Here is a 22256-nt window from a genome sequence, read left to right as displayed (position 1 = left end):
TTGCCTTTCAGATATTTTTTCTTGGTCTAGCACATCTTTACTGCACAAGAACTGTTCCTGTTGCCTTCCATTTTCTTACTATATTTTGACTATGAAGATAGAGACTTTAAACTTTTGTGATATCTTTTTGCATCCTTCTCCTAATTCATATTGGAAAATAATCCTAGTTTTTAGGTCATTAGTAAGTTCTTTTGAGGTTCCCATGTTGCTTTTTTCTGGTTCACAATAAGAAGCACAACTAGCAATCTGCAATCTTAAACATCCTTTTTCATGATTGGTTGCACTCCTGTAAGGATTGTTAAGGTTCACTGAGTCACTCAAATCAATTTCATGTTGTTTCAAATAAATTTCATGTCAACATTAGGTGACTACAGGTTTTGAAATCCACACAAAAGAGAGGGTGCCCAAATATTTGCATAGCCAATTTTTCAGTTTTAATTTAATTTCACACATTTAATTTAATCTCAATTTTCATCTCATCCAAATTTTTGCATAAGACTGTATAGATCAGTGATTCCCAATGCTGTTTCTGGAGGCACACCAACAGTACATATTTTTGGATGTCTTCCTAATCTGACCCATTTATTTCCTGTTTTAGAATATCTTCTAATGTTCTGATGAGTTGATTCGGGTGTGTTTGACTAGGAAAAGGTTGAAAATGTGTACTCTTGATGTGCCTTCAGGCATAATGTTGGGAAACACTGATATAGATACTACTTGAAATGTTAAAAGAAATTTGTAATTGTTAATTTTAAGAAATGATTATCTTAAAAACAATTTTAAGCGCATCAAGTGTCAAGACAAGCTGAGACTGGAAATCTAATGATAAATGGCAACTTTTACAGTCGATAATGTCACGTGTCAAATTACCAAACGATTTAAACAGACTTTAGTGTCATTTCTACATTTTGTTTTTAAAATACATGTCACATCGAGGAAGGCATTGTGCCGAAACGTTTGTGTCTTTAAATAACCCAAAGAATGTAAAAAGAAAAAAGAAAAACAGTACGAAGCAATTACTTAATGAGTGCGAATCATTGCCTTTTTGAATATTTTTAAAATACGTGTCATGGCATCATATACTTTTGTTTCTGTCCATGCAATTTGTTTAAATGTACCTACCAGACCTAAGATTAGTCACCAATGCTTTTGTTTTAGATGTGAATTGCCTTCGATCATGCCATTTAATGGTTTATGGAGATTGTACCATTTCTCACACAACACAAACATGGGTATTTGGAACAGGTGAGAGAGAGAGAGTCTCACCCACTCAAGCTTAGCTGAAGTCTCGATTTGAGAAAATGACCGGAGCCACAAGTGTCCACAGGTAGAGCCCTAAACCCAGCCAGCTGGAGCAGATCTTCACCCACACTGCAGGCATCGTGCTCTGCATGGCCTGAGTAGTTGTGTCAGGTCTAAAGATAGATATGGGAAAAAAGGCAGAACAAATTAGCAACATTTAGACCAGTGGTTTTCAAATATCTTTTGTTTAACACACCTGATTCAAGTCCGCCTCACACCGTGCATTTTTTAATAATCCTAAACCACTGTAGGATGTCACACTATAAGATCTCAGTTGTTGTTATGTCAGACTGAATGACAACCAAACAGAAAAACGCAAGAAAACTCACTTTGACGTCATCCATTAATCTGACACGATACCTCACGGCAAACATAAACAAATTGTAGTGGCAATTTGCTGATAGTGTGCCTGAATAATAAAACCAGAAAACAAAAACTGTTTTGACATTTTCCCCACAGTGATTTGAAGTTTTTGGGCTGATTGCATCATCAGATTCTGGGGGAAAATTTGATCGCGAAGGCCATTAAGCAGCTGACGGTGAACATATAAAAAATACGATCAAAGACCACAGACTTTAGAATAACAGGAATCTTTTGGGATTTTCCAAATTTGTCTCAGATGACCAAATGGTGACTGAAATCGCAGAGTGTGAGCAGGGCTTGAGACCAGATCATTAGAAGAGAGTTCCAAGAAAGGAACTGTGTTGAGATTAGGCATGGGTCAATAACCGTTTTCAAGGTATACCACGGTTTGAAAAAGTCAAGGTTTTAAAACCGCCAACATTTTCGGTTTTACTTTTCCTACGGTATATGGAAATTTTTTTTTAATGTTTTTATTTCTTTATTAATTTAGTAAAGATGCCATTTTAAATTGTAAAGAAATCTCTTTTTTGAAACTAATGGAGTTAGCAGACATCAATAATTTATTTGAATTATTTAGCCTGTTGAATTATTTATACTGTTTCTCAAAATAAAATATATTGGCTGCGTCTGAAATCGCTTACTATTCAGTAGGTACTGCATTTGAATTTAAATATACCACTTTAAATATATTACTACTTAGAAAAGTTCGTTCTATACAGTATGCATGTGAGTGGTATGAATGGAGCTTGGGCGTACTACATCCACCATTTTGTCATCATCACATGACATACTTGTGTCAGTTGCGCTGCTTCACTCCCATTCATGAATTCTCTCGTGGTGCATCATGGGATAGCGTAGCATCCATCGGTTCTCAGCGTAATAGTAAGTCATCTGGGTACTTCTCGCATACTGTTTTTTAAATTCTATAAATTCAGACATATTACTCGGCTCGCATACTGTTTTTTGCATACTATATAGTATGGAAGTATGCGATTTCTGATGCAGCAATTGTGTTCAAATCGGAAAAAAAGTTTTTGCTTCTTACCGAAAAATTTAAAAAGAATATATTTTAGAGCAGTAATCACAATACCGTGAAACCGTGATATTTTTATCCAAGGTTATCATACCATCAGAATATTATACCGGCCCATGCCTAGTTGAGATCGGACTGTTCCCTACATAGTGTTCACTGCTCTCTTCCCCCTGAGCATGAGAAATTGGCGTAAGATAACTTCATTAAAAAAATAATAATAATAATAATAACAAAATAAGATTTAAGCTACACAACTCTTTGCAGCATTTTCAATTATTGGCAAACTGTGATAGGTGATTTAATTGTAATAATGTGATAAGTCTCTTTCAATATCCTTTGAATTTAACATGTTTTCAAGCTAAAATTATGGTAGAATATCCTGTGATGTCTACTTCGCAGGGCACTTATAGTCAAATAGATCCAAATTCTGATACAGTAAGAGAAATATATAAAATATGCATAGCTGGGGGCTGTGTGGATCAGGATTGAGAGCCACTGATTTAGACCACCATTATATTCTAATCCTTGTAATTGTATGAATAAATGAACAGTACAGGCCTGTATGGTTATGGTTGATAAATCATAATCATTTTCATTGGAATAATCTTCATCTATTTAAACTGTGACTGGAGAAAGTAGTGGAAAATGTAATGCCTTAGTTGTTTTAACAGGTCTGCAGATGGGAGGAAAGTAAAAAAAAAATATATATATATATTGACCTCAATTATGTTAAAAAATACCAGTGCAGGCTTCAAAATTTCTTCACATTTCTTCAAGATTTGTTCCACATAACTTACACTCATAACCATTGCACTAATATCTAATATTAGCCTTAATATAGCACATAATCATTCCACTACACCGCACATACCCATTTCTAAATGTGCATATACATTTGTAAATGTGTGATATACATGCGTATCTATTTGTAAATCCTGCTTAACAACCTGTAAATTATGTTTATTTATATTTGCATAATCCTGGTTTTTAATAACAACCTGTTCAATATGTTCATCTACCAGTAAATCTCTGATTATAGTCTATTATATACATCCATTTGTAAATATTACCCATAGTTTTCTTTATCAATTGGACTTATATCTACATCCTACCCTTGCTGCTCTTGCACTCCTGGTTAGAACTATTTTGTTGTCTTGAGTGGCGTGGGCAGCTAAAAACATTTGGATGTTTGTAGAAAAGGCCTTTTGTACAATGCAATGATATCGTTATTACGGATGCAACGATTAGCCGATTTCCCAGTTAACTGCGCTTTAATTCGTCATGGTTAGTTAATCGTAAAGGCTTCTCTAAGCCGCATTTCTGTTGCACGGAACGAAACTGCTGCCGTTAAACAAAGTTATGCCAAGTTGCCAACTGTGCGCTAGTTTAAAGTTCCAAGCTTGTACACTGAGGCCAATATGCACACAAACCGGATTAACGATAGCAGTGAGCCGTTCCCAGATCACGTCTTTTCCGTGTGCAAGTTTGCTATTACTAATGTAAGAATATATGGCAATATGCAGGTGCAAGCGGAGCAACGCAGTAGAAACATCTCACGCCGTAGCGGTGACAGTCGTGCGTGCCTCAGTGCAATGTAAACAAAAGATATGTTAGACGAATTATTATTAAAATGATTATGTATGTATGAACGCAGATGATAACAACACTTAATCTAAACAGATACTTAGCTAATATAAAGCTTAAATTTTCATTAGACATGATAACCGTGAAACCATGATTATTCTTCAGACGACATAATCATTCAACCAAAATCCATAATTGTATATATATCTGTTATGCAGTTCAAAACATAACACATGAACGTGTCTGAATGTAGAAGAAGCCTACTTAAGCAATGCACTGCTTTTGTTGTGCTCTGAAATACAACATTTGAATTTGTTTGTAAAAAAAGCCTATATTGTACAATGCGCTGTTATTATGTAGTTTCAAAATACAATATATTAACATTTTAATGTAGAAAAAGCCAATGTAGGTGTCTTAAGGAGCAAAAATACAACATATGGGCTCTTATATGCTGTTGTGTCATCACTCATATTGCAAGTCATATCTCTCCAGCCCTTCGTTTGGGATGCTTTTCATGAACTGGCCCCCATGACAAAATAATTGAATAGCCCTGCTTTGAAGTATGACAGGAGAGTAGTTAAAATTATTAAGTACAACAACAAACACTTACTTGTACCAGTTAGTGAGAGTCATCATGATGTAGAGAGAGGCCAGGAGGAGGTGAAAGTGGAAGAAGGAGTAATTGTATGTGACGCCATCTTCTTCATTATCCACAACACGCCGCAGACCGTCTTCACCCACCTCCTCTCCTCCAACACCGCCTTTCCCCTCCTCTGTCTGCATAAGCCTGTTCACCTGAGCATTACTGGATGATCGGATGCTGAAGAGAGAGAAGACGACACGTGGACACTAGCATGACACTGATGTTTGCTTCCCTCACATTCATATTTAATTAACCATGAGTGGGGATTGGGGAATAGAGTACCAATAGAGAGTGGTAGAAAGCTTGCTTTACTGATTTTTGTTGCATTTAAAATTTAGTTACACTTGCCAGTGGTAGAAGGATTGCGCAAATGTACCAATCGTGTGTTATAAGCTATGTTTATATAATAATAATAATAATAATAATAATTCAGCACAGTATCTACGCGCTGCATTTTCTCACAACACAAAAAAGGACACAACGGAAATGTTTCAAGGAGACCCACAAACGTGATGGACACCGCTGTGCCCTGCCTATTGCTCAGTGAAGTTGTTGTTGAAAGGTGAGTTTTTTGTGTGTATTTTAATATCCCATTTCCTGTGTCTTTAGTATTTATTAGTCTAAACAACCATAACCTTAATAGCCGGGTAAGTCACTTTTTACGGTCTCCTTGAAACATTTCTGTTGTGTTGCGAGAAAATGTAGCGCGTTTTATTAATTGTTTGCGCTGTGTGAAAATGCAGATTGTTTTTTAAAAATGTGTATGCGTTGTGGGATTTTGCAGCACGTGTTCTGACAATATTTTCTCAAATTTCTGGCGTTTTTTGTAATTGCATGCGTTTTCTTAAATTATATTTATTATATAAAATAGTGGTAATATTTAAAAATATAAAATTAATTGGGATTAATTACATCCAAATGAAGTTTGTTTTATTGCATTATCTATCTATCTATCTATCTATCTATCTATCTATCTATCTATCTCTCTCTCTCTCTCTCTCTCTCTCTCTCTCGCTCTCTCTCTCTCTCTCTCTCTCTCTCTATCTCTCTCTCTCTCTCTCTCTCTCTCTCTCTCTCTCTCTCTCTCTCTCTCTCTCTCTCTCTATATATATATATATATATATATTTATTTATTATGTATTTGTGATAAAACTATACAAAACAATTTTGTTAAATAGACATTTAAATTTAAATATAATTTGTATCATATACATATATATTTTATATCTAAATATCAATAAACATTTTCTCAAATATATATATACACATAATGAATATACACATTACACACACTTAAAGTGAAAAAAATAATCAGCACTAATATAAAATAACATTTGTTCAAAATTACAAAAAAGCTGTTTATATTCATTTTTAGACAAAACAATACCAATGTTTTCACTTCAGATGATGTTAAATATCCCTGATTTTTAAATCAAAACAAATGAAAACCTTTGTTATTTTACACAAACACATACTAAGAAAATCCAGAGAACCATAATATAAGAATATGGTTTTCCTCCATACATAAAATTACAATCCAAAAGAAAAGAAACTGGAAGAAACACAAGTAAGATTCTACATCATATAAAGCCATAAATTATACATTTATAACACCAAAATTGTTACACCAAACCCCAAAGTTGAAAGTTATCGTCCAGCTAACAGCTAATGATACTTACTTGCTGAGGCCATTTTGAATGTTAATTTTGGACCCTGCCAACAAATGTCAACATCTGACACTCTATATCAATCAATCAGCCCATGCCCCTGTGCAATTGGCAGCGAATGTCAAATTGTAGTGTGCAATGAATCAGCATGGAAAACTACTGCAGGCGATGTACAAAATGTGCTTAAATATACTAATCCAGATAGTAAGAAGGGCTCAATACAACAAGCAAAACTTACCTGGCATAAAAGGTGCAGAAGAGAAAGATAACCAATCCCACAATGCCTTGAGCGTCCCACCACTGCACCGTCCCGGGGGAGCTTGTGGGAACAGCTTCCGTTGTGCTGATATTGGAAACCAGGCCGAGCAAACTAGGGTTACATTCACGATCTATAGGTGGAGCAGGACAAATGAAAGGTTTACAAGTGAACAAATGAAGGCTGTTATAATATAACTACAGCAATTAATCAGATACTTAACTACAAAAGACTGCAATTAAACAGCTAATCACACACTTAAAGCATATGTAGATTGCTATTGGGTACTTGCTACAACCTTAACACAATGTTGGGATAGCGCGTTAAATTAAGACTGTTTACACCTGGTATTAAAGGGATAGTTCACCCAGAAATGAAAATTCTGACATCATTTAGTTCATTCAAGCCTTAATGAGCTTCTTTCTTCTGTTGATCACATATTTAGGAAAATATTGAGTATTTGTTTTTCCTACTCTGGAAGTCAATGGATACAGGTTTTCAGCTTTCTTTAAAATATTGTCTTTTGTGTTTAACCCCAGCAAGCACAGGACATCAACATGATGTCAGATTGATGCTTTACCCCAACGTTGTGGGTATGTTGCATTTTGTCTGGAAATGAAAATTGGGTTGATGTCAGAACCCAACGTCAGGCAAACATCAATGTCCAAACTAAAAATCAACCAAATATCAACGTCTAATGATGTTATAGCTTAAAGTTGTGTGGACGTTACCACTATGACATCTATCAGATGCTGGATTTTGGTTGCCATACCTGACGAATAAATGTCGGTATTGGATGTCAATATGACGTCGATTAAGATATTGGCTTGACGTTGGATTTTGGTCACTTTCTAACACAACCTAAAATCAACCAAATATCAACATCTAATGATGCTACAGCTTGACGTTGTGTAGACGTTATCACTGAAATCAATCAGACGCTGGATTTTGGTTGCCATACCTGACGAATAAATGTCGGTATTTGATGTCAATATGATGTTGATTAAGATGTTGGCTCAACGTTGGATTTTGGTCACTTTCCAACACAACCTAAAAATCAACCAAATATATCCGTCTAATAATGTTACAGCTTGACGTTATGTAGAGGTCATCACTATGAAATCTAATAGACGCTGGATTTTGGTTGCCATACCTGATGAATAAATGTCGGTATTTCATGTCAATACGACATTGATTAAGTTGTAGGTTCAACATTGGATTTTGGTCACTTTCCTACACAACCTAAAATCAACGTCAGTGTTTCCTCTAGGATTTTTTCCAGCTGTGGCGGCAGGCCGTTTTTACACAGATCTACCAACTACCTGTGATGGTATTTCAATGACAAATGTCGTGAGCGCAGTATTAGAAGTCGAGATCGCATTTATGTAATAGCCCACGAGCAAATGGATCTCCTTGCTTGCGCGCCGATTTTTCTGCTCGTGCACAAAACTTCTTGCACGCCCCCCTCAAATATAAGCCGATTTAAGAGCGATCAGATCTTCTTGTGCGCTCTCAGATAAATGCTGCTGAGGTGTGATTTAGTGCGTTTATGTAGCGAGTATGTCTCCAGCAATTATTAGATTTGCTAGGAATATTTATGAATGCCTCTGCTATTAATGCGTCCTGAAATAAAGTAAAACGGCTATACATCATGTTTGCTGGCCTCACACATCACGCACCGGTCACAGTCAGCCAGTCAGCAAGTAACCTTAAAGGGTTAAGCAAATGACGCACAGCACTACTATGGTTACAGAAAAGTTTGCGCTGTTATAATTCACTTACCTTTTAATACGTTCTGGTGTGATTATCACCCGCTATTAAAAAAATAGAATGTTTTGAATGAGAAGCTGTAATGTAGCCGTGGCGGGATGAAATTCATTCATTCATTCCATGGAAGAATGAATGTAGCGGAAACCATGAACGTCTAACGATACTACAGCTTGACGTTGTGTAGACGTTACCACTATGACATCTATCAAACGTACAATTTTGGTTGCCATATCTGACGAATAAATGTTGGTATTTGACGTCAATATGACGTTGATTAGGATGTTGGATTTTGATCACTTTACAACACAACCTAAAATCAACCAAATATCAATGTCTAATGATGTTACAGCTTGACGTTATATGGAAGTTACCACTATGACATCTATCAGATGCTGGATTTTGGTTGCCATACCTGATGAATAAATATCAGTATTTGACGTCAATATGACACTGATTAAGATGTAGGCTCGACGATGGATTTAGGTCAAAATCCAAATATCATCAACCAAATATCAACGTCATTTGACGTCATTATTGAACATCAAAATAGCATTGTCCTTAGATGCTGTCTAGACATTCACCTGACGTCATGACCTAAATCTAACCTAATATTAATGTCTTATGATGTTGTGTGGCTGCTGGAACAGAAGAGAGAAACTCATTAAAGTTTGAAGGTTTGGAATCACTTGAGGGTGAGTAAATAGTGAGTACATTTGAATTTTTGGGTGAACTATTCCTTTACGATGTGCTTGTGTAGATTCGACCACAAGTGGTTAAACATGGGCTTATTTCCCTTTTTTTTTTACCTGAATACAAACTTCCAACCTACCTTCAAAGAAATCCAGAAAGTGGATAAAGTGGACAAAATAGATGACTTGTGATCTAACTGACCCAAACACCTCTTAAAGGGACAGTTCACCCAAAAACAAAAAATTTACATTGAAGATATTTTGAACAAAGCTGAAACCATTGACTCCAATAGTAGGAAAAACAAATACTATAGAAATTAATGGTTACAGGTTTGCAGCTTTTTCCCAAAAATATCTTCTTTTGTGTTAAACAGAAGAAAGAAACTAATTAAAGTTTGAAACAAGTAAAGGGTGAATAAATGACAGAATTTTTAGCTTTGGGTGAACAATCATTTTGTACCAGGTACTTAATCTGGCATTATAATGTGGATTCTAATGGATAATTTGGCGTTATCTGGCAATAAGCATAAGGAAACTATACATACTGAGCATCTGGTTTTTATTATATCACAAAACTCACCAAAATCGCATCAACCCGAGTAGAAACCAAATGAAGCTCGTTAAAAAGAAAACAGGTAACAAAGACATTCAGTCAGATCGTACATATTTTTTTAGAGAATCTGTTTTGACTTACTAGGATTGTTGGTCATGGCAGACCAGGTGACATACATGGTGTACAGAGTGATAATAGAGGATTGAAGCAGTCCAGATTGAGGTGAGACATCCTAAAACGCACACATAAACAAACATATTCAGATAAGCACTCATCACGTTTGGTCTACCCAGCAATGCTTGTATAAAACAACTGAAAATAAAATGGCTGGCACAGTGCAGAAAGCTTGTGTGTGTTGTGGCAAGCCAGCATTGATATTCCGTATGCAAATAAGGAAACAGAAGTTTCCTTAAAAAACAAAAGCTGGAGGCTAATGTAAACAGTAGATGACCTTCAGTACAACGAAGAAGCTGTTTTGTTATGCACATTAGAAATCAGCATTCATCTCAGGATTTATGTGTCGAGCCAAACACATATTTAGAAAAAGCTAGCTAAAGCAGTTTTGACATTTCATAGTTGTTGCCTTATGTTCAAGGTCTTAATGCCCCTTAAAATGTCATTAGAGGTGTAATCAGAGGTGAATGAAATACTTACAGTATGAAGTATTCGAGTAAAACATGCCCTGATAAAATATCACTTCAGTATAATTACTGATTACTATTATTACTTATTTTAAGGACCCTTTTTAGTTTTTTTGTACTTTAATATTAAATGACTGAACTGTTATCTACAACCTTGCTATGACCAGATCATTTGAATGAGTGAATAGTCGATTGCAGACTCATTCTTATTGGGTCATTTGAATCAATTCAGTCATTACCTGTAGACTTACTCTGACCGAATCATCCGAATCAGTTAATCCTTAAAGAGACAGTTCATGCAAAACTGAAAATTCTGTCATCCATTACCCACCCTTCACTTGTTCCAAACCAGTTTGAGTTTCTTTCTTGTGTTGAACACAAAAGAAGATATTCTGGAAAATGTTGGAAATAGGCGTCACAGTGGTTAAATCGATCGCCTCACAGCAAGAAGGTCGCTGGTTTGAGCCTCGGCTGGGTAAGTTGGCATTTTTGAGTGGAGTTTGCATGTTCTCCCCATGTTCACGTAGGTTTCCTCCGGGTGCTCCGGTTTTACCAAAGTCCAAAGACATGCGCTGTAGGTGAATTCGGGTAAACTAAATTGTCTGTAGTGTATGTGTGTGAATGAGTATGGTGTTTCCCAGTGATGGGTTGCAGCTTGAAGGGCATCCACTGCATAAAACATATGCTGGATAAGTTGGCGGTTGATTCCACTGTGGCGACCCCAGATTAATAAGAGAACTAAAAGAAAATGAATGAATGTTGAAAACTGGTCACCGTCGACTTTGATAGTGTTTGTTTTTCCTACTAGTTACCGGCTTCTTTTGTGTTCAAAAATCCAAAACAAAACAAAAACCTTGAAAGGTTTGAAACTACCTGAGTGTGATTAATATTTCAGTTTTGGAAGAACCATTCCTTTAAAGGCGCAGTATTTAAGATTGATATTGCAGTTTAAATTCACCTCTGACGACTCCACGTAAATGCAGGTTGCCAGATTGACAACACTAACAGGAGCTCAGCTAATGTTTTAACATTTTTCTAAGTAATAACCACCTAATGTGGATTTGTATAACTTTGAATACGTGACTCATTTCGAAGGTTGCTACTGTCCTGCAGAGGTAAGATTTTTGTCTGCGGCTACATAACTTGAAGCAGTTTTCAAGACTGAAATTAAATCTTGCATGTTTTCCACAAATGCAACCCAGAATGCTGAAATTCAATAGAGTAAACTGGCAGTGGGCAGGTTATAGAGATCCAAACATGGTCTGACATTTTGACACCAAACGCACATTTTCAAAAGAGAATAACTGACTTCAGCATTGTTTTTTAGATGAACATGCATGTTCACTTAGCATATTTCTTAAATATATTATGGTATTTTTATCCTTTAGAAAAGTAAAAAATCTACATACAGAACCTTCAACTTAAGAATTACTCTGAACAGACTATTTGAAACAGTGAGTTGTTAACTGGAGTCTTGCTTTAAGTCATTTGAATAAATAAGTCTTTGGATCAGAAACAAAAATGACTCCAATAATCACAAGACACATGATACACTTTACCTGCACTTTTGGAAGAATGGAAACCACAGATATGATGACGCAGAGAATAAGGTTGAAGCTGATGAAGAACTTGTGTTCAGTGCAGTTGTCGGGTTTGGTATAGTACAGATAGAACAGCACAATCGCAGCAAAGGCCAGGGCGTAATGCAGGATGGTAAAAAACAACAGACCTGTGGGTACAGTAAATAGTCTCATGTTTCTCTCAAAGACACACCTGCAAGCCTATTATGATGAACAGAATCTACAATACGTACCTGAGAACCAACATTTACTGTTGCCTTCCTCAGCATTTCTCACCCAAACCTCATTCCAGGAGTGGGCAAAGTCAATCAGGAGGATCAACTGGATCAGGATGAATGCGAAAGAACCCACAATACCAAAGTAGAACCAAACTGTGGCAAAACATGAAGAGAAGTTGTGTTTCAGTAGACTGGATGATGTTTTTAAGATTATTTTTTACGTTTTTGAAAAAAGTACCCTTCCCAAGGTCAGCAATATGGCATTTACTTAATATGTTTTTTATTATTTTTTATAAATTTTAAAGCTGAACGAGCAGTCATTACTTTAGGCCAGGGGTCAACTTTTTTTCAGCAAAGAGCCATTTCATATTCTTTTAAATCTTTTCGCCATCACCACTCATTTCACACCAATCATTTACATGCACGAGGTTACCATAGAAATGCAAGTTGTTTGCCCTTTATTGGCGTCGTGATTCAAGTTATTACACAGAGCCACATTCGCACATTGGACGAACCTTTTATTGTAAACTGAGTTCTTAGTCATTTTGCTGTAAAAAATTATAATAAAAAGGGAATTGTTATTGTATTTTTAATAGGAAACTGATATCTAGTGGCAGGTTTAATTTTTTTAACTTTAAAATATTATTGAAGGGAGACAGCTGGTGAGCCACATGTGACTCGCGAGCCATGGGTTCCCTACCACTGCTTTAGGCTATGGTTCAACATGATGCTTCTGAATTTATACCAAAAAATATGATTTGCTGCTCTAAAAGACATTTTTACTATAATCAATGTTAAAAGATGTTGTGTTGCTTCTTAAATATTTTGTAACACTAAAAGCCAACCTTCTAAATTAAAGTATTAGCGTCTATAAAAATATTACTAATTACTTTTGATTATTATTCTTTACTTAAATATGCAGTATGTGAGTTTGACCGCCAGTGTTTGAACTAGGTATTGCACTCCTGGATTGCATGTTGCCAGATTGAGAACCAACAGGAGTGAGTCTGATGATCGAGCCTAAAGGCTGATTTAAATCGTGTTCTATATAAAAGCAACAAGACGTGATGGAATATTTTCCATATTGAATTAAGTTTTTGTTCTGACCAATACCGCGAACTGATATATTAGAAATGGTTTCTACTGCTCACAGGTGAACAACAGAAAACTGACAATGATCACCGCAGGTAAACCTCATGTGCTTTATTCAGTGTTAAATGCTAAAAATGTGAGTTTGAATGCCATTTTACTTGACATTTCTTGTCATACTACTGAAAGCAGCAGCTGACAGTTCACCTCAGATCTTGAAAATAAAATAAACCATTGGAAAATGAAATTTAGAACTGTGAAATAATGTAAACCAACACATGTGATTCAGTATCTACATTTAATAATGTTAAAGAGATTTAATATGCATTAATTAGATTGTAAACCTTACCATTTTGTGAGTGAGTGCACTATTATGTGCTTCTGAATGGCTGGATTTAAATTTCTGTCGTGTTTCGTCTAGTGCGAACAGCCAAATTGCTTATCACTGCAAATCTAGTCACGTATCGTGTTGTTAGGACACGGGGTAACGATGTAATCTGCTCACCTAAAGTTTACATTGTAATATTTATATTATTTGATAATTGATAACCTCATGTGGAACTCTGAGGGCCCTATCATACACACAGTGCAATGTGGCGCAAGGCGCGATGCAATTGTTGTTTGCTGGTTTCAGCTTGGCGCAAGAGTCGTTTTGACGTTTGATGCCATGTAAATAGCAAATGTGCACTAAGCAAATAGCAATGGTAGTTTCCTAGTTTCAGCTTGACGCAAGAGTCGTTTTGATGTTTGACGCCATGTAAATAGCAAATGTGCTATGGCGCGATGCAACTGACTCTTAAAGGGAAAGGGAGATGAGACTGATTGTTTTTTCTCAAAATACACCTATAACTCATTAAGAAAATAATTTAAACCCTTTTAGACCATGCGCCACGGCGCAAAGTGTATTTTTCCTTCCTTATATTAGCAAAAGTGGATTCTGACACGCCCTTAATGCGTTTGCGCCCTGCGCTTTGCACTTTGCGCATGGATCGTCAAAATAGAGCCTTGAATCTACATCTCCTTTCGGAGTCTGTACTGTCCACCGGAGGTCGCACTTCGTTCACGGGCGCATGCTTTGAGAGCTTATCTGAATGAATTAATGATTTACGAGGTTTTATACCAAGGCAACCCATGGTGCTGAAATATAATTGGCTAAAGTGGCAGTGGGCGGGTTATAAGAACCAAAACAAAGACAGCGTTTTGGCACGTAATGCACATTTTCAAAGCAGAATAACTGACTTCAGCATTGTTTTTTAGATAAACAAGAATGTTCACTTAGCATGTTTCTTAAATATCTGCAAATTATTATGGTATTTTTATGCTTTATAAGAGTCAAAAACTTACATACAGGACTTTTAAATGTTAGAAAACATTCTACACACGCTGTGTATTACATGAATTATTACATTCAGGTAATTACACAAATTACTAGTATTTACTTGTAAGTCATTTGATTTGAATTAAAAAATAAATAAGAAAATCCTCTGGTTAAATTGTGATATTAAGAATACTGTTTCCAGGTCTCAGCCTCTTCTCATTTCAATCGAAAAACTAAATCTAAATAGTCAGTTATGACTAGGGCCAGATGGAATCTGCGGAAGTTTTTTGCTATTTCTGAGGAGAATTTTTGTAAAAATCTGTGAATTTCTGCAGAATTATTATCATAACTAAAACCTTAATATACAAAATAAAAAAATAATATATTTTTTAACTTTTATTTAATGTTTAAAATGTAAATCCAATTAGATTCACTTTATTTGGCAAACAAAGCAAGTTTCTCATATAATATCTCTACTAAAAGACAGAAAATATTACTGTACAAACTGCATTGTACATAAATCAGATGAACATTTTCATATTAGTCAATAATATTACTGTAATTAATTTAAAAACTGAATAAATATAGATTTACACACATTTACTCAAGTAAATAAACAGAATTAATGATGGGCTAAAAATCTGCGGAATTCTGCGTGCAGATTCCATGTGGGCCTAGTTATGACCACTATTTTTTTTATTTCACACATTTAAGCTAATCTTTAAAAAAACTTACGTTTTACAAAACAGTCTGAGCTTAATGAATTCTGGACACCAATATTTTAATGACTCATCAAAGATGAATCACTATCTGGACATCTGAGATTTTGCTGAGGAGATTAAGCTTTAGCTTCATGATTTCCAGCAAGAAACATTTCATAGGGATTTGTTGCTTTAAGCTAAATTTATATCTACATTTAATAAAACATGCTTCTCTGAAGGACCTGCATTTTTATACTTTGATTCGGAATGAAGCATGCTAAAGTCAAAAGTTACATGATCTCTGAACACAACATTCTGCATCTTTAATTCAGCACCCTGAGAATTCTGGCAAGGCAGTAACAATGCGTTCTCACTGCTAATGTAATATGCAATAAAAAAATAATAACATCCAATTGTACTTTCAATACGGCCTTTTCCCACGCATCTCATAACATTCAAAACAGTCATTAAAAAGTAATGGACTTCTTCCCTGAAGGAAACCAGGCGTTTTCGAGGCCTCCTTGAAATTTGACAATATCTTCCCAGAATAACCTCATCATCACTATTGCTGCATTTAGAGTTAACATCATCGTCATGTTGTCATTGCTATGCACTTCCGTATGTGAATATATAGAGATGCAAATAGCTTATTACAGTAAGTGCTGCTAAAGGAATTATTTAACCAAAATATGCACCGTCATGAAATGTTCCATCCGGGATGAAAAAGGCTCCGACGGTGATGCCAACTAAGATCAGAAACTTGAAGAACCAGAACCTGTTGACAAAACAGTCAATGATACAATCAGGCTTTTAAAAACACAATGTTGCAATAACAATGGAAAAACAAAATAACAGTACATGAATTATAAGTCAGACATACCCATTCTGAACAGCCGCACGAGGGTCTTTGCTGCTTTTTACACGAATCATGATGGCAAAAAACAAGAAAAAGAAGCAAGCCATAGCAAAGCACATGCGGTAGACTGATTTGTAGCCGACAATGACGTCACAGTTAACATGGTTCTCGATGCCTGGAATTGTGGTTCCCCCTTGACAAAAACCAGGAATCTGAAGAGATAATAAAAAACTAATTAACATTTTGCACTGAAAGCAAATGTGAGGTTGATAAGGACTGAGAATTGGCCCACCTTGCGAAGCTGCGTCTCCATGCCAGGCAAGATCATGATAACAGACACCAGTGTGCCCAGCAGGAGGAAGAAAGAGAAGATCAGCCGGGTGATGGTGGAGTTGTTAGTAGATGGACAACAGCCACAGAGGAGACATGGAGCAGAGCCACATAAACACGAAGCCTGTAAAACAGAAGGAAGAGAAGTTATTATTTTGCTAGCACTACAAACCATTAAAATGCAGAAATTGCTAAATAACTAACCAGTAACAACATATAAACCAAAAACCCATGCCAATTAAATTATTTATTCTCCTTCTTCTTTAATATCATCTCCACTTTGCATCTAGGCTCCATCTACATACTCTTATTTAGTAAAATTAATAAGCCTCTTATGAAGAAACCACAACTAAACCCAAAAAAGGAGCAAATTATGGAACCATTTACAGTTGAAACTTTCTTTTAGGTCTACAAAAAGTTATGTTTGCTCCATTATGCTCATTTCCTTGGAAGAATGTTATCCATGAAGAATTTCAGTCAGGTTTCAGTACTCTGCAATAGGTAACATTAAAAACTGACTTGTTTTAGGTTAAAGTTGTACTCAGTCTTACACTCGTGATTTAGTAGTTCACCCAAAAACGAAAATATCCACACCATTTCCTCACGCTCAAGTGGATGTGGCTCTAAATTTTTAAAGTTTCTTTATTCTGCTCTATTTTGAATAATGTTGGAAAAAAGCAGCTATTAACAGCAAAAGTAGGAAAAAAGATATGGAAGTCAACATGCTTTAGTATATCCTTCTTCGTGTATAACAGAAGAAAGAAACTCAAACCTGTTTGGAAGTGAAGAATGAGTAAATGATGACAGAAGTTTCATTTTATGGTGAACTACTGCTTTAAATTCTACATGAACAGGAAACTACCTAATTTAACACTGGATGTGCTGCAAGAGTCAGTTTTAAGTCTTTGCTATTTTCAATGTGTATGCTGCTACTGGCAAATAATATTAAAGAATGAGTTTAGTTACTTTCCACTTTTTTTCAATAATGATATCTAGCCATACATTTGATACAAGATCAGATGAAATTTAAAAATTAGTTTAACAGAGAGAGATTGTTGAAAACATGAAAACAAGTTATTTTGTTCTGTTAAAATCTGATAAGACAGAAAGTGTATTAACTGAAAATTGTATACAAAATACAAATTGCATTTAGATGGATAGTGTTCTACATTCATACACCTTGGCATTATATTAGAAAGCAATGCGTTTTTAAAAATCATATCTCCTATGGTACAACACCAGCCCTTCTAAGAAACACCACAGCGCTGAGAAATATGATTTTTTTCAATGCAGAAAAACTTGTTAACGTATTCATGACCTCTAGACTGCATTATTGTAATGCAGTACAAGAAGGTGGTTTTCCTGCATCCTCAATAAACAAGCAGTAGTAAAAAGAAATGCAGTTCATACCAGGTCAAAAAAATATGTTCAACCCAATTTATATATATATGAATAACATAAAATATAAAGAATTACTGCTTAATTATAAGCCCTTGCATGGTTTTGTTGTTTAAAATGACTAAACTCTACATGACCTGACAAAAGTCTTGTCACTTATCCAAGTTTTAGGAACAACAAATAATAACTTGACTTCTAGTTGATCATTTGATATCAGAAGTGGCTTATATGAAAGGCAAAGGCCTCTAGATTAATCTCATTTTAAAATATGATCATGCCTTGATTTTTAATTATTTAATTAGGACAGTAAGGTCTGACTTTGCTTAGACAAAAGTCTTGTCACTTGACAGAAATAATGTACAGTATAGAATATAAGTCACGGTACAGTGAAATTAAAATAATTAATATTAAATTAGTCCAATGAGCTTGGATGACTGCATCCATACATCTCTGCAATGACTCAAATAACTTATTAATAAAGTCATCTGGAATGGCAAAGAACGCGTTTTTGCAGGACTCCCAGAGTTCATCAAGATTCTTCGGATTCATCTTCAATGCTTCCTCCTTCATCTTACCCCAAACATGCTCAATAATGTTCATGTCTGGTGACTGGACTGGCCAATCCTGGAGCACCTTGACCTTCTTTGCTTTAAGGAACTTTGATGTGGAGGCTGAAGTATGAGAAGGAGTGCTATCCTGATGAAGAATCTGCCCTTTCCTAATGGGTAACTGGCAGCACAAATGTCTTGATACCTCAGGCTGTTGATGTTGCCATACACTCTGCAGATCTCTTGCATGTCCCCATACTGAATGTAACCCCAAACCATGATTTTTTATTTACCAAACTTGACTGATATCTATTGGAATCTTGGGTCCATGCGGGTTCCTTATAGGTCTTCTGCAGTATTTGTGATGATTAGGATTCAGTTCAACAAATGATTCATAGGAAAAATCTACCTTCGACCCCTTTTACAAATGAAAATCAGCTAGAAATAAAATTTTTATTTGTTGCTTTTATGACTGGGATCAACAACAAGACTTCTGTCGGGTAGTGTAGACATTTGGTAGTAGCTAGAATAATATAGGCTACCAAATGAAGTAGAGAGTCTAGCTCCGAAACTCTGGAAAGTCTTACTGATAATGATCAGGGTCCACCAGACACACTCTCTTTATGAAAGCCTGAAACATTTTATAGCATTACTGTAAATGAATAGAACATTATAATCTTGCATTGCCTTTTAATGACATTTATGAATGAATATGTATAGACAGAGAAGAAGGAAGAAGGGTTTGTTGACTTCATTTAGGCAAGAAACAGTCTGGAAATCACTGTTTAAGACTTTGACCCCCATAAATGCAGTCATGCATTCTTTATAAAAGTTAAACTAAGGAAATTCACTGTGACGGTTACTCATGCTAAGAATGGCCGGTCAGCTGAACACAGCTGTTGATGTCCAAGCATTACAAAAAATGCCATAGTTACTCAGATTTGTCAAAAGCTCCATGACTGAACAAGTAACTAGGATTCTAGACTGTTCAGAGAAGAGATAAGAAAAGGTGAATCTTACTGGAACAAATGATACGTGTTGAAAACACTGCTTTTACTGTAATCAGTCATAACTATAATGTAAAGTGGAGGGAATATTTCTGGCTATATTTGAGTACTGTAATAAAACAAGTACTGTAGAGAGTCTGTGAAATAAACAGCAACAGAAAGTAGGTCAAGCAGCATATCAAGGATTCCAAATGAAAAACTCGATCTACTAACTGATGAAACTCAAGATGTTTTTCATAATAGTTTTGTGGAAACCTTTATCCTAAAACTAGCATACAAAAGTAGACCCCCCTGGTAATATTTAACCTAGTATGGTTTCCTGTAAAGTCATTTTTTCATCTTCTTTTTCCAATGAACAACTTTAGTGTTGGAAATAACGCATATTACACACAATAGCTATCCTAAGATATTGTATCAGATCTCTAATTCAGAAATCACCTCAAACTAACTTTATACCTTAGAAATAGACCAGAACTTCTCTTCTATACACTTCAAATACTAAACCAAATTAATTGTCTACATTTCTGTTCATGAAAAATAGGCAGGATTACTGCTAAAAGGTGTTACTCTCATTTACGAAATCTAACTGTTTAAACCTGTTTAACCTGACTGATTATGAGCTAATCATCAAATAAACTACGTCTAAACTTCTACACCCAGTGTCATAAAACATGAATTTGTCTTGACTGATGTTGGTTGCTGTAATGGTAATCAAACAATTAATATTCGGTATGAACCTAAAGACTTGCTATAAAGTGCAAATATAAACACACTTCCGACGTTCTTCAAAACTAAACAATTTCTATACATATCGGCGTCTATTGCGTTATTGTTACGTTATATTACGTCTTATCATTCTGTATTTTCGGTCTACCGATTTAGCGATGATGTCATATGAAAGCATACGGTTTCTATAATTATGGTAGTTAACTAAATCATCGTTATGTATTAAAATTCATTAGTATCTGCTATAAAATGTAAATATAAACACACTTCCGTGTCCTGCCGTTTTACAACGAGCAGTTCTTCAAAACCACACATTTTCTATTCAAGTATGGGAGTTTGTTACGTTATTTTTTATAATACGTTTTCTTAGTCTTATTCTGTATTTTTGTTCGGTTAACGATGTAGCGAAGCTGTCTGAAGATAACGTTAACTTAGCTCAATTAGCATGGGAAATAAACCGAATACTTACACAGCTCGCAAGAGAGCATAACGCCATACAGGCTCCCATTTTGCACTTAAAAAAGAAATAAACTACTCCAAATCTTCCGAGGATGAACTGACAGAAAATTACAGTATGATGAGATCTTTCTCAGTTCTGACAATTCGTTCCGTGTGTGAAGGTAAATATAAAAAATGGCAACTCAGCCAATGTCATAATAAAAGTCTTCAGATTTAAAAAAGCACAATGTTTCATCACTGTTGGCTTTCAAACTCTATAAACTGACTGTAGAAATCTTTGTAATGTACTATACAAATATACTTCTAATTCCTCAAGGAAACATCAACATTATATTTTAGCTCAATGTAGTATTGAATTCATGTAAAAAATGTTAAATTGAACGGAAGAGATCCTTGTGAAGCATATACAATTCTACATTCCTTAAAAATAATTATAAAATAAATTATTTTCTTGTTTTATATTATAGCGAGGAAAAATATTTAAATACTCAAAGTACAGGTAGTTTTTTCGAAGCGTTAAACTAAATTACTTTTACTTCAAACTTTTATTTTGAAGCATATCTCATTCATACTCCTCTTAAAACAATTAATTTAATTTAAAATAAGTTAATTCAATAATAATTTAATTGAATTAATAATGCTATTAGAATGTATTGATTAATAATAGCTTACCTGAAATTTCCATTAATGATATGGCCATCTTTTGAAGTAGGCCAGATTTCACAAGCAGAAGTAATTAACCTATATTCATGTTTACTTATTGTAATAGACATTGGAGTGTAAATGGTATTGAATTTATGAACGTGTAATACGATGTTTGTAGATAAGAATTGTAGATATATGATCATAAACATACAGGTGACACAAAGTCTGGGAGGATATCAACAATTGTGAAATAGACCTAACATTACTATAATCATATCTTTCATAATAACCTTGAAATTGCTTTAATTCATAGTAAAAACTAGTTCCAGTGAATAATGTAAGTAATGCAAGGTGGGTCACATGATTCATACAGTTTGTCGATGCCATGGTGGGTCTCTATGACTTTTATTTTATTTTTTCTTTTCTTTTCTTTTCTTTTCTTTTCTTTAATATGTAAAAATAATTACATGTAATCTTACACTGACATTTATCTAAATCTGACAGCATTTTCTTTTAAGACATTTGACTGTACTAAAGGGAATATGTTTTATATTCTATACTATAGTGCCAACATTTTAAGCTGAAATTATATTGTATTAAAGTATACTTCATTTATAACACAGAGGGCCATATGTTTGACTTGTTGATTCGAGGACAAACATATATATTAAAGAATAAAAAAGAATGACGAAATTATTGCTTGGCCGTTTTGACGAGATGCTTGTGAAAAATTACATGAGTTTGACTCCTTGCTCCTTCTCGCTGCAGTGCACGGTCTCCCCTACCAATAAATGAATGGTATCGCCCTCTTTGCTCCTGTCAGTTATTCCACAGAAAGAAATCACGATCGCAAACGGGAGTCGAGATGTTGTCAAACCTT

At 35.1% G+C, this 22256-nt stretch overlaps 1 protein-coding gene across 1 annotated transcript; it reads right to left on the bottom strand.

Annotated features, from left to right (window-relative positions):
* Positions 1-315: 315 nt before the first annotated feature.
* serinc2l (serine incorporator 2, like) lies at positions 316-20900 on the bottom strand. The gene is made up of 10 exons (XM_056476129.1): positions 20742-20900; positions 16556-16717; positions 16288-16475; positions 16103-16182; positions 12315-12452; positions 12061-12230; positions 10002-10092; positions 6831-6981; positions 4893-5102; positions 316-1415 (listed from the first exon to the last, which is right to left on the bottom strand). Exons 1-10 carry the CDS (start codon positions 20778-20780, stop codon positions 1277-1279), a joined length of 1368 nt encoding a protein of 455 aa, XP_056332104.1. The 5' UTR covers positions 20781-20900; the 3' UTR covers positions 316-1276.
* Between the last annotated feature and the right edge of the window lie 1356 nt (positions 20901-22256).

This window comes from Danio aesculapii, chromosome 16, assembly GCF_903798145.1.
Source record: "Danio aesculapii chromosome 16, fDanAes4.1, whole genome shotgun sequence".
In the NCBI taxonomy this organism is placed as follows: Eukaryota; Metazoa; Chordata; class Actinopteri; order Cypriniformes; family Danionidae; genus Danio; species Danio aesculapii.
Note: the sequence above shows the minus strand (reverse complement) of the source record. Positions and strands in the feature narration are given on the sequence as shown.